Here is a 14,396-nt window from a genome sequence, read left to right on the forward strand (position 1 = left end):
TAATCTCTCACATGGTATATTCTATTATAAAGTGTTCAAAGTTGCAATTATGCATTTAATAAATTACATTTTATTGTTTTACACTTTCAAATTTATTTTATTTATGTGATATAATAATTATATATTATACAATACCTCTTTTATTTGGTAAATAATGTTTAGAAGTCAATTTGGAGAGAGAGAGAGATTAATTTAATCTTGTTAGAAGTAATATAAAAAAAAAATTAACCATTTTTTTTTTTATGGGAAAACATCAAACTTTATTTAGAATGAAAAACAATGATTACATTATAGAGAAGAGCTTGAACAACAATATAGATGACAACTTTACAAATGAAGAAGAAATTCATTAAAAAAAAAAGATAGAAGAAAACGAGATAATACACAGTGAAAATTCTTATACATTCAAACTTCAAATATGTAATATAATAATTCATATTAATAAAAAGGAATTGTTTCTCCCAATGCAAGTTTATCTTGTTTCTACATCTTTAAAAAAAAAATTATAGTGAATAATATCCTATCAAGGTTGATAATCATAAACATCATAAAAAGATAGATGGATTATCTATTACCAATAAAAATGAGATATGATCAAAATTAAACACAAAAATTTAATTAATACAGTAAATTTTATATTAAAAAAAATTTTAAATAAAAAATTAATAATATAAAAAGTTATATAAATATATTTTGTCTCAAAAATTTTTTTTTTTTTTTTTTGAAGCCGTCTCAATTTTTTTTTCAAACAGTTTAACTCTTAGTTTTTTTTTGGAACTAAGTTAGTTTTAGCACTATAAATAAAGTTATTGTGAAAATAAGTAGTTTCTAAACACAATTTTTCTCTTAAAGTGAGAAAAAAGAAAAAGAAAAAGAAAGAGACATTGTTCCCCAAAGGCCAAAAAAAAAAAAAAAAAAAAAAAAAAAAACCTAAAATTCACTGTTCTCACTCCTCAGTCTCTTTTGCACTTTACTCTTGTTTTTCGTATCTATAAAGACTTTGCAACATTCTACTAGATTTGACCGTTAAAAAGGAAGTTATACCTTGATCTTCTCCAGCGCCCAACTGGACAGTCACTTTCTATTTGGTAGGGTTTTGTCCTTTTCAAACCCTAGGGTTTTGCTTTCTCTCAAATTCTTAGGGTTCCTCTGCTTATTCAAATTAAGGGTTTTTTTCTCTCTCCAAAACCCTGAATTTGCATATCATTTTGAAGGGTTTTCAAGAAACTAGGTCAAAGGCTTTGTCTTGGGTTTTTATTAGCTTCTTTAGTCTTTTCTTTTGGCCCCAAAGCTATAAATTTGGATACCCTTTTTTTCTCTTTCCAAAACCCTGAATTTGCATAGCATTTTGCTGGGTTTTCAAAGAACTAGGTCAAAGGCTTTGTCTTTGGGGGGCTTTTTGCTTTATGCACTCATCTGGGGTTTTTCTGATATAGCTTCTTTTTAGTCTTTTCTTTTGGTTCCAAAGCTATAAATTTGGATACCCTTTTGGTGGTTTCTCTTGGTTTTTGGTCTTTGGAAACTTATTGGGTTTTCTTCAAATTACTCAATTAAGGGCGTTCTTGCTGTGAAGCTGCGAATTTGGGAAAATTATACTGCAAAAGCCTGTGTTGGGTTTTAGTAGCAAGAAGCAGAGATGATTGCAGAGAAACCCAGTTGGATTAGGCATGAGGGGATGCAAATTTTCTCCATTGATGTCCAGCCTGGAGGGCTTAGGTTTGCTACTGGTGGTGGTGACCACAAGGTATGGCTTTTTATCTGATCCTTTGTTCTTTGTTTAATAGCTGAGAAAATTCAGGAAGAGGGGAATGCTTTGGATTTTGAATTTTAGGTTCTTCATTTGGGATTGGGGACAAAAGAAATACGTACTTTACTGAGCACAGATTTGTTTCTTTTGCTTAAGTAGCAGAGCCTTTCTCATTGTTCCTGGCTTTTTTGTTTCACGAGAGAATTTTTATAAGTTCTTGGTTTGTTTAGTTGCTTAGGAAATCTAGGAAGAGAGGAGACATTCAAACTTTGAGTTTTCATTGTTTGTATTTTAGGATTAAAACATACTAAACTTAGTCCAATACAGTTATTCGGTCTAGCTGGTCTGCTTTTACATATTTTGTGCTTCTTTGGTTGTTGAGGAATTTGGGTTAGGAAAAGAGACATCATGTTTGAATGTTAAAATATCCTTTTTATGGCATTCAGAAACTGAGAACTGTAACTTGTCTTTGAAGTTATGTTCTCTTTTCCTTGTTTCTCTTCATGTTATCAAACATAGTTGGTAATGTAAACCTTTGGGGGGCTCGTATGGATGTGTTTTGTGTTAATGAAAGTTTTCCAATATTTCAAAACTTGGTGACTGTTTTGGCAATTCCTTAAAGCAGTTGCATCTTTGGTAAGGGCGGTTAAATTGTATGTTGGAGGATATAATACTGGAATAACATATTTGGTGGGGTTAGTGATATTGGAGGTAAAAATGATGATAGTGGTATGAAAGTGGAGGCCAGGGCAAGTGTGTTGGGTGTAGTTTACTCTCTCATTGCCTTACACAATCTCCTAATTGATTCTAAAAGCTTTGATTTTATTGTTTTTTGACTTCTGATTTTTCCTTTTTGAATCTTGTTTTGGTTGTCAAGAAAAGTTGTGGGTCCCAAATGTGTGTATTCTTACCTTATTGGCTTGGAAATTCAGATAACATATTCTAACAAGTACTTCCAGATTGGAGGGGTGCCTCAGCGGGAAGGGAGAGTGCCTGGACTAACCGTTTGAGAGATCTTTCGACATTCTGAAATGTGTGAGAATTGTGCTCCTTCCATACTAACCACATCAAAAAAGATGGCACCAAATTCCAAACTATCGAGGAGTGCTTGTGAAACCAATTCCTCCACCCAAATAATAAGGATGAAACTGTCCTTGGCATTACCCAGTGAACCCCAAACATGGAGAAAACTTCACACCACAAGGCATTAGTAAAATTACAGTGAAGCAATCAATGACTCACTATTTCCTCACTGCACGTACACAAACAACACCAATGCACTAAAGAGAGACCTTCTTATTGGGATTATCAATGAGGATTTTATCCCAAGTGGCAGTACACATAAAAAAGAAACCCTCTTTGGAGATTTAACATGCCATATACTCTTCCAAGGAAAGGGAATACCCCCTGTACCACCAATAATTAGCCTTATAGAACGGGCAAACATCAAAAGTACCAGATCCATTCAAAGACCATCTCATCCTATCTCCTTCCTCCCCATTAAGTACCTGAGAGTAAATATGGGTAAAAAATGAGGTCTCCGAATCCAGCTCCCAATCATGCACCTCCCTGCGAGTTAATCTTGCAAAAACTATACACCAAGGGACTTCATCTTGAATTGATCCAGGTAGTCATACATCACTTGAGCAAAGAAATATGGACTTTATGTTGATCCTTGATGCAAACCTATAATGATTGGAAACTCACTGTGTTACCTCCACTTGTTATCACACTAGTTGCAACTTCATCATACATATACTTAATCAACTAATTAATTTAGTTTAGGGGTTTTATTAAAGTTTTGTTACTCATAAAATAACTTATTAATATAGTCTAGAGGAACACTTTTCTCTTCTAAAATCTACCACATAACTTTTCTAGGTACCCTATCATGTTCTTTCTCTAGGTTAATAACAATCATATGGAGATCTCTAGGCTTCTCTATATTTTTCCATTAGACGTCTAAGTTAGAAAATGGCTTCCATTGTGGATCACCCTGGCGTAATATAGATAAGTCCCAGTTTCCAAACAGGGCAATTCTGTTAGACAAGACGAGCCTTAATCCTAACTAATTGGGGGTTGGATTGCCACTTGGCCCTATCTAAGGGAATGCTTCTAGAAACCTAATCTGCACATCATTCTAAGGCAATGCTTCTAGATCCTTTGCCAGAAATATCACATATGTGGGAAGATCTTGCATTGGACCTTTTTGGTCACAGTTACAATGATTTTTCTCAATTTAGTGGTTTGCACAACATTATTTATTATGTACTTAAATTTGACAGCTTGCTTCCCTCCCTCCCATTATTGAATGCAGGTTCGTATATGGAACATGAAATCTGTTGGAAAGGACTTGGAAAATGATGAATCCACGCACAGGCTTCTTGCCACCCTCCGTGATCACTTTGGTTCTGTCAACTGTGTTAGGTGGGCTAAGCACGGTAGGTATGTTGCATCAGGGTCTGATGATCAGGTGATTTTAGTTCATGAAAGGAAGCCTGGTTCAGGAACCACTGAGTTTGGCAGTGGAGAGCCCCCAGATGTTGAGAACTGGAAAGTTGCAATGACTTTGAGAGGACACACTGCAGATGTGGTAATGAAATTGCTTTTACTAATGTGAGACTATGTCAGCATGCAAAGATAGTATCTTTCATTCTGTGATCTTTTGAATGAGTTTATCTTGCTGCACGTTTAGTTTTTATTGTTTGTTTATAGCTTTTGAATTCATTTCTATTACTATTTGTTGATTTTCACTTTAAAGCATGGATTTTCCACCATGGTGAAAAGAAGGTAAACAAAAGAAAGGACTTTCATTTTTCTGTATGATGAAATGCCACTTATGTTTATTACATGAATATGTTCTCACTGGGTATCATCTAACCTGGGAGTTTTTTTTCCATGCTTAAAGTAGGTGGATCTTAATTGGTCTCCTGATGACTTGGCATTGGCTAGTGGGAGTTTGGACAATACTATACACATCTGGAATATGAACAGTGGAATGTGTACTGCTGTTCTTAGGGGTCACTCTAGCTTGGTTAAAGGTGTTACTTGGGATCCCATTGGCTCCTTCATTGCAAGCCAATCAGATGATAAGACAGTGATTATTTGGCGAACAAGCGATTGGAGCCTTGCTCACAGGACAGATGGTCATTGGACTAAATCAGTATGTTTGTTCATCATTGGTGAATATTTATATGTTCCAGTTTTAATTTCTATTTTTTCTAATGGGATTATGTTCTTTTCAGCTTGGATCTACCTTTTTCAGACGGCTTGGATGGTCCCCTTGTGGCCATTTTATCACTACCACTCATGGTTACCAGAAGCCTAGGCATTCTGCACCCGTTCTGGAGAGAGGGGAATGGTCTGCGACGTTTGACTTCTTAGGACATAATGCCCCAGTTATTGTGGTGAAGTTTAATCATTCAATGTTCAGAAGGACTTCGACCAATGCTCAGGAAGTGAAATCTGCATCTGTTGGGTGGAGTAATGGGGCTTCTAAGACTGGAGGCAAAGAATCACAGCCATATAATGTTATTGCAATTGGAAGTCAGGACCGCACTATTACTGTTTGGACTACTGCAAGTCCTCGTCCTCTCTTTGTGGCCAAGCATTTCTTTACTCAAAGTGTTGTGGATTTATCTTGGTATGTTTGTACTTCCCAGAAAGTGTGGAACCTATTATGTTAGGTTTGCATATTTATTTTTTGAACTTGATTATTTAATTATTCTTCTTTCTTTGTTCTTCCTCTTTATAATTTTCCATTTTCTATTTTTGGGAACAGGTCTCCTGATGGATATTCACTTTTTGCCTGTTCCTTGGATGGGTCCGTGGCTACTTTCCATTTTGAGGTGAAAGAACTTGGCCACAGGCTAAGTGATACTGAATTGGATGAGTTGAAAAGAAATCGTTATGGAGATGTGAGAGGTCGACAGGCAAACTTAGCAGAAAGCCCGGCACAGTTATTGCTTGAAGAAGCTTCAGTTAAGCAAACTGCAAGCAAAAAAGTTGTTCCAGACATTCAACAAAAGCAGATACTTGTTAAATCTTCTGTTGATGCAGGGGCTGCAACAAAGACTGAACCTCAAGCTGATGACGGGAAGAAGAGTGCTGGAACTGCTGGTGATGGGTTAAATAAGGTGTCAACTTCTGCCCGGATTTCCAGTCCTGTAAAACAAAGAGAATATAGACGCCCTGATGGCAGAAAGAGGATTATTCCAGAAGCAGTTGGAGTGCCTGTTCAGCAGGAAAATCTTTCTGTCGTGGCTCAGATCCAGGTGCTTGAGTTTCCTCTTATGTCGTCTGATCATGGAAAGGATGATAATGGGTTAGTTCCAACTGAGGGTGGCTTTAAAGAAAGTTCTGTCAGGGGGACACTAGGCAGAAGCTCTGATTTAAAGGAGCGTTCAGGGGTCACTGCAAGGGCTACAATTTCTGATAGCCTAATTATTGAGAAAGTTCCAGTTGCTACGGGCAGAGATGGAAGCATCAACGTGGAACAGTCAGGGAACCTTAAGGCTTCTACTTCTTTGTTGCCTGCTTCTAATACATCTCTTTCTATCAGGGTGTTTGATAAGAAAGAAGGATTAGATGCCGTACCAATTTGCTTGGAAGCTCGACCTAGAGAACATGCTGCAAGTGATATTGTTGGGGTGGGAAATACATTTATGATGAAAGAAACAGAAATTGTTTGCACTAGTGGGTCTCAAACTCTTTGGTCTGATAGGATCTCAGGGAAAGTCACTGTTTTAGCTGGAAATGCAAACTTCTGGGCAGTTGGATGTGAAGATGGATGCCTACAGGTATGTATTGAAGTTTCAATGTTTTGTTTTGTTTTGTATTTAGTTTTGAAATGTTCTCAACATTTTATTTAACTATAATTTAAGGGACTGCATGGTATATTTTGATTATTACTCTTCATGATTGCAATCCAAATCTGTGCATCATATATTAGGCCCAACTGTTGATTTTTGTTATCTTGATCCACTGAATTAGTTGTATGTTGTTTCTAATGCCTTGTAGATACAATCTTTCTCTGCCAAACTATTTTGTTATAGGGATCCTTTTAGTTATTATCATTATTTATTTAAAAAAAAAAAAAAAGAATTTGTCATTGACAAGCTTTTCTAGACATCACCGTTAAATTACTGATTGTCCTGAAAGTTTAAACTATTAGAAAATTGTGAATTTAATTTAACACTCCCCATTCACACGTGGGCTTAAACTGTACTTATTAAGTGGGGCCCATCACTTGAATTTTTTTCATGGGAGGTAACGTGGAGACAGTTTGAACCCATGACCTCCTACTATGATATTATGTTAAATTACAGATTGTCCTAAAAGTTTAAGCCATTAGGAAATGATGAATTTAATCATTTAACCTAACAATCACTAGTGGGGTCCCTTGGCTGATTGCTGAATTTTGAAATTTTATCAAGGCTATTACAACCGTTTGGTAAATGCTCTATCTGAAAATTTCTCTTGTATAAATTTTAGGAGGAATGTACATGGATATTAAGCTTGGACATAGAAGTTAAACTTGCAATAATTGCTTAGAGATTTTATACCATATGCTAATGTCTGTTTTCTTTGGAAAGGTTTACACGAAGTGTGGGAGACGAGCTATGCCAACCATGATGATGGGATCAGCAGCAACATTTATAGATTGTGATGAGTGCTGGAAGCTGTTATTGGTCTCGAGGAAAGGATCATTATATGTTTGGGATCTATATAACCAGAAGTGTCTCCTTCATGACTCATTGGCATCTCTGGTTGCCTTGAACCCTAACTCTTCTGCAAAAGATGCAGGTATCACTAAACTCTTGCCTTTTTATATGACCATGGTTTTATTGTTTATAATAATTACTTGAGAGACCATGTATTGTCCAATTGAGTTTTGGAAATTTTCTTTAATTTCTTGACAACTGTGCCCTCTAATTGTATGACTCTTTGTGTGTCTTTTCATTTAATCACTCTCTCCAGGCACAATCAAAGTTATATCTGCAAAGCTATCAAGGTCCGGTTCTCCTCTGGTTGTTCTGGCCACTCGCCATGCCTTCCTTTTTGATATGAGTCTCATGTGTTGGCTAAGGGTTGCAGATGACTGCTTCCCTGCTTCAAACTTTGCGAGCTCCTGGAATCTGGGTTCAGTTCAGAGTGGCGAGCTGGCTGCATTGCAGGTGGATGTTAGGAAGTATGTGGCAAGAAAGCCTGGTTGGAGCAGGTTTGTACCTTTTTAACATGAATTCATGATGGGTGTTGTAGTTAACTGCCATTTGTCAAGAGATGGACCTTAATAATTGGATTTAAAGTCAAAATTTAGGGGTGAAAATTTCTCTTATTTTTAAAGAAGCATAGTACTTGGATTTTATGAAAAATTATTAACATGAGTAATAGAATTAAGCTTTATGCCGTGAATAATTACTAATCCATTTTCAAATGGATTCCAGAATGACAACCAGCTCAGTGTTTCTTTCCTTTTCCTTTTTTATTTTGTGGAACATGCTTGGCTTTTAAACATCCTGAATTCTTTAATGAAGTTCTTGTGATTTGTGAATGACAAGTTCTAGATTGATTCATGACTTTCAAAGTACTGAAGAATGTGTTTATTAGCACCTCTTCAGTTCTCTTCTTAGTAATTCATTCTGAAGCCCATAATTAATTTTGGCATGCTGCTCCTACAATTGACTGGTGATTGTTTTTTGTTAGAGTGACTGATGATGGAGTGCAGACACGCGCTCATTTGGAAGCTCAGTTGGCATCCTCATTGGCTTTGAAGTCCCCTCATGAATATCGGCAGTGCCTCCTGTCATATATACGCTTTCTTGCAAGGTCTACTTCCATCCCCCTTGGTCAATATGTTTCTAATTTTTAGTTTTTCCCGTCTATAATTGACCCTGGTGTAGAGTGATATTCTAGTTCTGCCTGGATAAAAGCTTTTCCCTATGTTTTTGAGATGTTAGTGTTGTTAAAAGCGTTGAGTGCACTTAAGCGCAAAGGCCTCCTGGAGCCTAGTGCAAAGCGCAAGTACATGCTTGATCGATGTGAAGTGCTCATTAAAAAAAAAAAATATTAATAAATTAAAAAAAATTATTAATGGTTGATACAACAATCAAGTGATCAATTAATCCTATAAATTACAATAAAACATTTTACATAATTTATTTAACATTTATATAATTCTTTTGTGCTTTGCAAAATACTAGTGTGTAGCCTCGTGAATATGCACGGGTATAATTAAAAACAATCACAATTATACAATTTTTTTTTAGAAGTGATTCAAAGTGTTTTTATTTTTATTTTTTAAACCATACATTTTTAAAATATGTAATAGTTTCTCATTATATATATATATATATATGATTTAGAATTTAATTGGATTTAGATTCTTTGGTTTTTTCGCCCAATAATTCACTTGCTACAAAAATTAAAAAAATAAATGGACATGTGGCGGAAAATTGGACTTCAATTGAAATCTAATTTAGAATTTAATTAGATTTGGACTTTTCAATTTTTGCACTCAATGATTCACTTGGCACAAAATTAAAAACTCGTGGGGTTGCCAAATCTCTCCTTCACTCCTTTGCTGCCTGGGATTTCATATCCTTAGAGAAGCTAATATTAAATGGAGCATGTGGCGCGAAATTGAGAATTCAATTAAAATCTAATTGGATTTCCTCTGAGTTTTGTCTATATATATATATGCAACCATGATATTTGATGGCCATGATTACAAAACATGGTTGAATCAAAATAGAAGTATAGAACCAAAATGGCAAAGGCTAAAAAGTACTAGAATGTTAAGTAATGTTATCTTTTCCTAACAAAATATCTTTGCCTAACAAAATCAATGCAAATATGCAATGCAATACTTATCTACATAATCATCATCCTCATTAAGCAAGGGACCATCATCATTGTCATCACAAGATTTGTAGCCCTCATCATTTTCATCTCCATCATGAGGAGCATGTTGTAAACTAGAACGTGAACCTGTTGCTTGCCCTAGTGGCCCCATTCTTGATCTCAGTGGGGTTGGGGTTGTTTGACTTGAGTGTTTGTTTGTCTGGTTGTAGTCCTAATCTTAAAGGTCTAAAATATCTAAAGAGGTTGGCTTAGGTGTATGGTAGCAAACCACACTATTAGTTTTTATATATTAAATCAATGGCTTGTATCAAACATATTTAGATCTAATGGCTAAAAATCAAATCAGGATTAAAAAAAAATACAAAAAGCTCAAAAAATTGCGCTTTGCGCTTAATAAAAAAGCTCTAAAAAGCATGCTTAAGGCGAGCTTTTGTGAGGGTGCCTTGCTTTAGAGGGAAAAAGCCCCCAGGCCTGTGTGCTTTGTGCTTAAGCACGCTTTTAACAACACTGTGTACAGTCTTTCAGTTTGTTCAAGTTGTGTGAATGGATTTTATAAATATATTGCTATAAGCCTATAACTGCTTGTCTTCTTATTCCCCCTCCTTGTCCCTCCTATTGTGGGTCAATAGACTCAATACTTAAACATGGTTTTTTGATTCCTTTTGTAATTATTTCATTTGGTTACTCTTTTGACATTTTATGTTGGACACCAATGTAATTTAACTTGTATAATGCTATTTCTCATTTAATTAATCAGAAAGTGCCAATGAACTATATTTTCAAATGACATTTCCTCCCTTTGTAAAAGCAAGATGGAGGATGAGGCTATGGGTTTTAAGACCCATTAGGGGCGTGTGTAACCTGCCTTTTTTTTTTTTTTTAATAAAAAAAGTACCATTGCTCCCCATTATTACAGTTGATATGTGCATGGACACGCACATTATGGGCCCTCCAGTTGGATTTTGCTGCTGTTTCGCTCTTGCTTTTCCTTCTTCTGGTGGCTTCATCATTTGTCTTTGGTTCTTGCTTCTTAAAATTGTTGCTGCCATAGTGGCATATGCATAGGGAGAAATTATGATAGGGTGGTGTCTCATTAAAGTTGAAGTGCCAGACCCATTTTTTATTTGACAATATTATGTATAGATCTAAACTGTTCAAACAAATCTATAAAGCATAAGTGTACAATTTTGAAAATTTCACTAATCTATATTTGTACTTATATTTGTAAGGTGGGTTTTTTTTTTTTTTTTTTTTTTTTTTATAAATTTTTTTTTTAGGAAAAAAAAATCAGCTTACAATAAGTAAAAATGAGGCAAAAAATAACCTTTATTTTCTAGTTAAGATAAGTGTTGAATTTTTAATTTTCATTCAATTATATTTCATATAAGAGATGCTTATTGTATTGAATGGTTTAATTTGCAACAAAAATTCTCTTTTCTGCATAAAAAGGGTTGTGCCCCCCACCCCCCACATCAACTTTGATGAGACGCTGTCCAATTGTTGTTTCTCCCATCTATGTTATATGTACTTGATATGATAGGATTTTAATCTATGGTGTCTACTTAGTGATGATTGTTGTTTTACCATTAAACCAAGGCACTAATGGGCTTATTTTGGTGTAGGTGGGATTTTATCTTAGGTCTCTTATTCGAAAAACAAGAGACTTTATCATTTAAACTAACTAACAATATATATTTATATATATATATATATATATCCCATTACCTACTATCTTTATATTTTCTTTTGTATTTCTTCTCATTGGTGGTTACTTCGAATTGTTTTCAGTTGAATCAGAGGTTTGTAATGAGGTTTTCAAAAAATTGTTCCTGTGGATGCAATCATCTTATAAGCATAATGCTGCAGTATTACTCCTATAGTTTTTTTGTCTTAAGCATTCTTTATTGAAAGAACAATTGCAGTGCACCTTGTCTTTCAATCATAGAAAATGACATATGGGCTCTATTTCTGAGGGGGAATGGTGAACCAGAAGTTTTGTTGTCAGATACTCAGATATTGTCCCGAGTTTATGCCAATTAGTGTTATAAACTGAACGATTGAGAATCCAAATATTAAATAGTCAACTTATAGAGCAAAAATCAATGTAACAGTGCACATAACAACTTTTTTTATTGATTGCAGAGAAGCTGATGAGTCTCGTTTGCGAGAATTCTGTGAGAGTTTTCTTGGACCTCCTACTGGGATGGCTGAAGATACATCTTCAGATTCAAGGAACCTGGCATGGGATCCTTGTGTACTAGTAAGATTTTTACTACGTCTTACCCATCTTTAATGCTTTACATATACCTTGGATGGTAGTACCCTTTTTTCTTGGTCTTTTAGGAAATTACTTGTATGATACATCTGAGATCATACAAATGATTTATAGGAAATGATTCTGCTTATTTTCCCCAATTTTGCATTTACATTGTGTCACATTGGATGCACCTATATGTATCTGTGAGACCATACTTTGCATCAACCCAGCATTGCTCTGTGATTCTTTATCTCCTTGAATTGAACACCTCATAATTGGAGCCAATGCCTCTGTTAGTGAACTGCTTTGATAAATGGCCCCAACATATGCATGATGCATAGAGAATTAGAGACTCTAGAGAAATAGTTGATGATTCTTATGTTTTTAAAGGGTTGGAGTTTCTCTGCAATTGGAAGGCATGATAAAGTATTACACACTCCTACCCCTTTTGCGAGTGTTTAAACATCCAATGGATATTGACTTTTGGTCCATTGTTTTTGAATGCGGAATGCATCAGTAGAATGGAGCAGTTGATGTGATGGGAGTGAACTCAATTGCTGTTTTAATTTTATGAGATTGTTCAATTCTACTCTTATTGCTTGAGATTTTTCAAGTGAAGAGTCGGTCCTTCCCACCACAGCTCTTTCTTTTTCCAAATATCTGAGATAGGGTTATTTTTATTGGCCTTTTATTTATTTTTTATTTTTTATTTATAAATGTTCTTTTAAATTAAATGAAACTTTTTATTACCTGTTAAAAAAATAATGGAGCTTATCATCACTTATGTAAAAAATTACTTTTTTTGCATGAAATATACTCTTTTTACATGGATATAGGGTTTGTTTGGGATTCATTTATTTTGCTAAAACTGAAAATTTTTTGCTGAAAGTACTGTAGATAAAGGTAAAAGTTAGCTAAAATAGTACAATAGAACTCAAATAGTACTAAAAAGTGCAGTGGGGCTTATGAATAGTAGTAAAAATAAGCTAAATAGTAAAATAAGTTGGTTTTTTAAGTTGGAGCCAAACACACACATAGTGTGAATTTTCTCTATTTGTTTTTCGTACTCCACGTCACATACAAAATCACCTTTTTCTTTTCCTGGCATTTTTTTGGTGCTTTGTAATAGTGAACCTAGCAGCTGCCCAGTACTATACAGAGGTTGGTTTAGTGAATTTAGGGTAACTTTGTGCTTTTAAGGAGATGTCAATTAATGTAAGGCCTCTGTTGCAGGGTGAAATCACCATTGCTTTATGTTACAACAAAGAACTAGAATCGTACTCCCTACCTGACCCCAGCATCAGTATCTAAAATCTTTCTCTCATGTTTGAATGGCTCAATTACACTGCCCGGTTTCCCCCATGGGGAGGGGGTTCAAATCCCCCCAACCAATACTTTTAAGCAAAAAAAGAGAGAAATCTAGGGCTTGTGTAAGTTACTCTTTTGGGTCTTTGCAGGGTCTGAGAAAGCACAAACTCTTAAGAGAGGATATTCTTCCGGCAATGGCATCAAATAGAAAAGTCCAGCGATTGCTTAATGAGTTCATGGATCTCCTTTCTGAATATGAGAACATTGACAGTAATGTGGACCGGAAAAATCCCTCCCCACCATCATCATCTCCAATAGCAACTAATCAAAGAGAGACTGCACCACCAGTAGTAGATCAGATGGATTCAACCCCCTCAGCAGTAGAGTGTATGGATTCTGGCCCTGCAGCTACATTTCAAAAGAACTCAACCCAGCTAACAAAAGATCAAGCAAAATCTGCTCCAACAACAATAGATCAAGTTAATTCGGATTCACTAGTGACAGATCAAGTTAATGTGGTCCCCCAGGCAAAAGATGCAGGTTCTTGAATTCTGCATCTTTTAGCAGTTGGAGCTAATGTCTGACATAGGAACATACCAACTTTTGCTTTGAGGTTCTTTTTGCCCATTTCAGCTTTTTGTTCCGAGGATATGTGCAGTGTAAATGAGCTCTACAGAATTTACCTGGTCTATTTCCTTTGAGCTCCTCCCTGAAGTTGCACCTGGGTTTGAAACAGATCTAACTTTTGATGCGCCAGAAATTTCAAATTTGCCTTCGCATAGTTGGTTTTCTGCTATTAACTTGGTTGATCTTTTGTCTTGTATAATGTTAGCCATAATGTGAAATAGAATTTCTTTCCAAGGCCCTCATGCCTTACTGGATGAGTTACGTTCTAACATGTATTCATAGTATGGGCCTGATGCACAGATTGAATAAAAATAACTTGCAATGAGTAATTTAATTGATAGTATTTTATCATTGCGGCTTCAGCAAAGCATAAAGTGCAATGATCTGCGCTCATTGGCTATCTATTGAAAGGTGAGATCAATGCCTTTGATTTTTATTTTTTAGTATGCAGCAGAGTTTTGAAACCAATAGAAGATTAGCTGAAAAGCTGGAAGCAATTTTGCTCCTTTTTTTTTTTTTTTTTTTTTTTTTTTTTGATGAACAACAAATGAAGATTAGCTAAGAAAAGTTGGAAGCAATTTTGTTTTTGATGAA

The 14,396-nt window shown here is 35.3% G+C and overlaps 1 protein-coding gene across 3 annotated transcripts; it reads left to right on the top strand.

Moving 5' to 3' along the window:
• Positions 1-1,006: 1,006 nt before the first annotated feature.
• Positions 1,007-14,153, top strand: LOC126721924 (protein HIRA). Of its 3 annotated transcripts, none has more exons than XM_050425012.1 (10): positions 1,007-1,744; positions 4,065-4,340; positions 4,659-4,910; positions 4,993-5,390; positions 5,529-6,546; positions 7,342-7,552; positions 7,727-7,967; positions 8,453-8,575; positions 11,753-11,870; positions 13,325-14,153. In XM_050425012.1, the coding sequence occupies exons 1-10, from the start codon at positions 1,637-1,639 to the stop codon at positions 13,721-13,723; spliced, it is 3,144 nt and encodes a 1,047-aa protein (XP_050280969.1). In that variant the 5' UTR covers positions 1,007-1,636; the 3' UTR covers positions 13,724-14,153. The 3 variants fall into 3 exon arrangements, with proteins under 3 accessions (XP_050280969.1, XP_050280976.1, XP_050280979.1); XM_050425019.1 differs by lacking the exon at positions 1,007-1,744 and adding an exon at positions 2,801-3,374; XM_050425022.1 differs by lacking the exon at positions 1,007-1,744 and having other exon boundaries at positions 4,150-4,340; positions 4,656-4,910.
• The last annotated feature ends 243 nt before the right edge of the window (positions 14,154-14,396 follow it).

This window comes from Quercus robur, chromosome 1, assembly GCF_932294415.1.
Source record: "Quercus robur chromosome 1, dhQueRobu3.1, whole genome shotgun sequence".
NCBI lineage: Eukaryota > Viridiplantae > Streptophyta > Magnoliopsida > Fagales > Fagaceae > Quercus > Quercus robur.

Excerpts from the sequence above, each read along its gene's own strand:
- LOC126721924 (XM_050425012.1), top strand. The coding sequence starts at position 1,637 with ATGATTGCAGAGAAACCCAGTTGGATTAGGCATGAGGGGATGCAAATT. Across the intron at positions 5,391-5,528 it reads AGTGTTGTGGATTTATCTTG|GTCTCCTGATGGATATTCAC; the intron begins GTATGTTTGTAC and ends TTTTGGGAACAG. Across the intron at positions 11,871-13,324 it reads CATGGGATCCTTGTGTACTA|GGTCTGAGAAAGCACAAACT; the intron begins GTAAGATTTTTA and ends GGGTCTTTGCAG.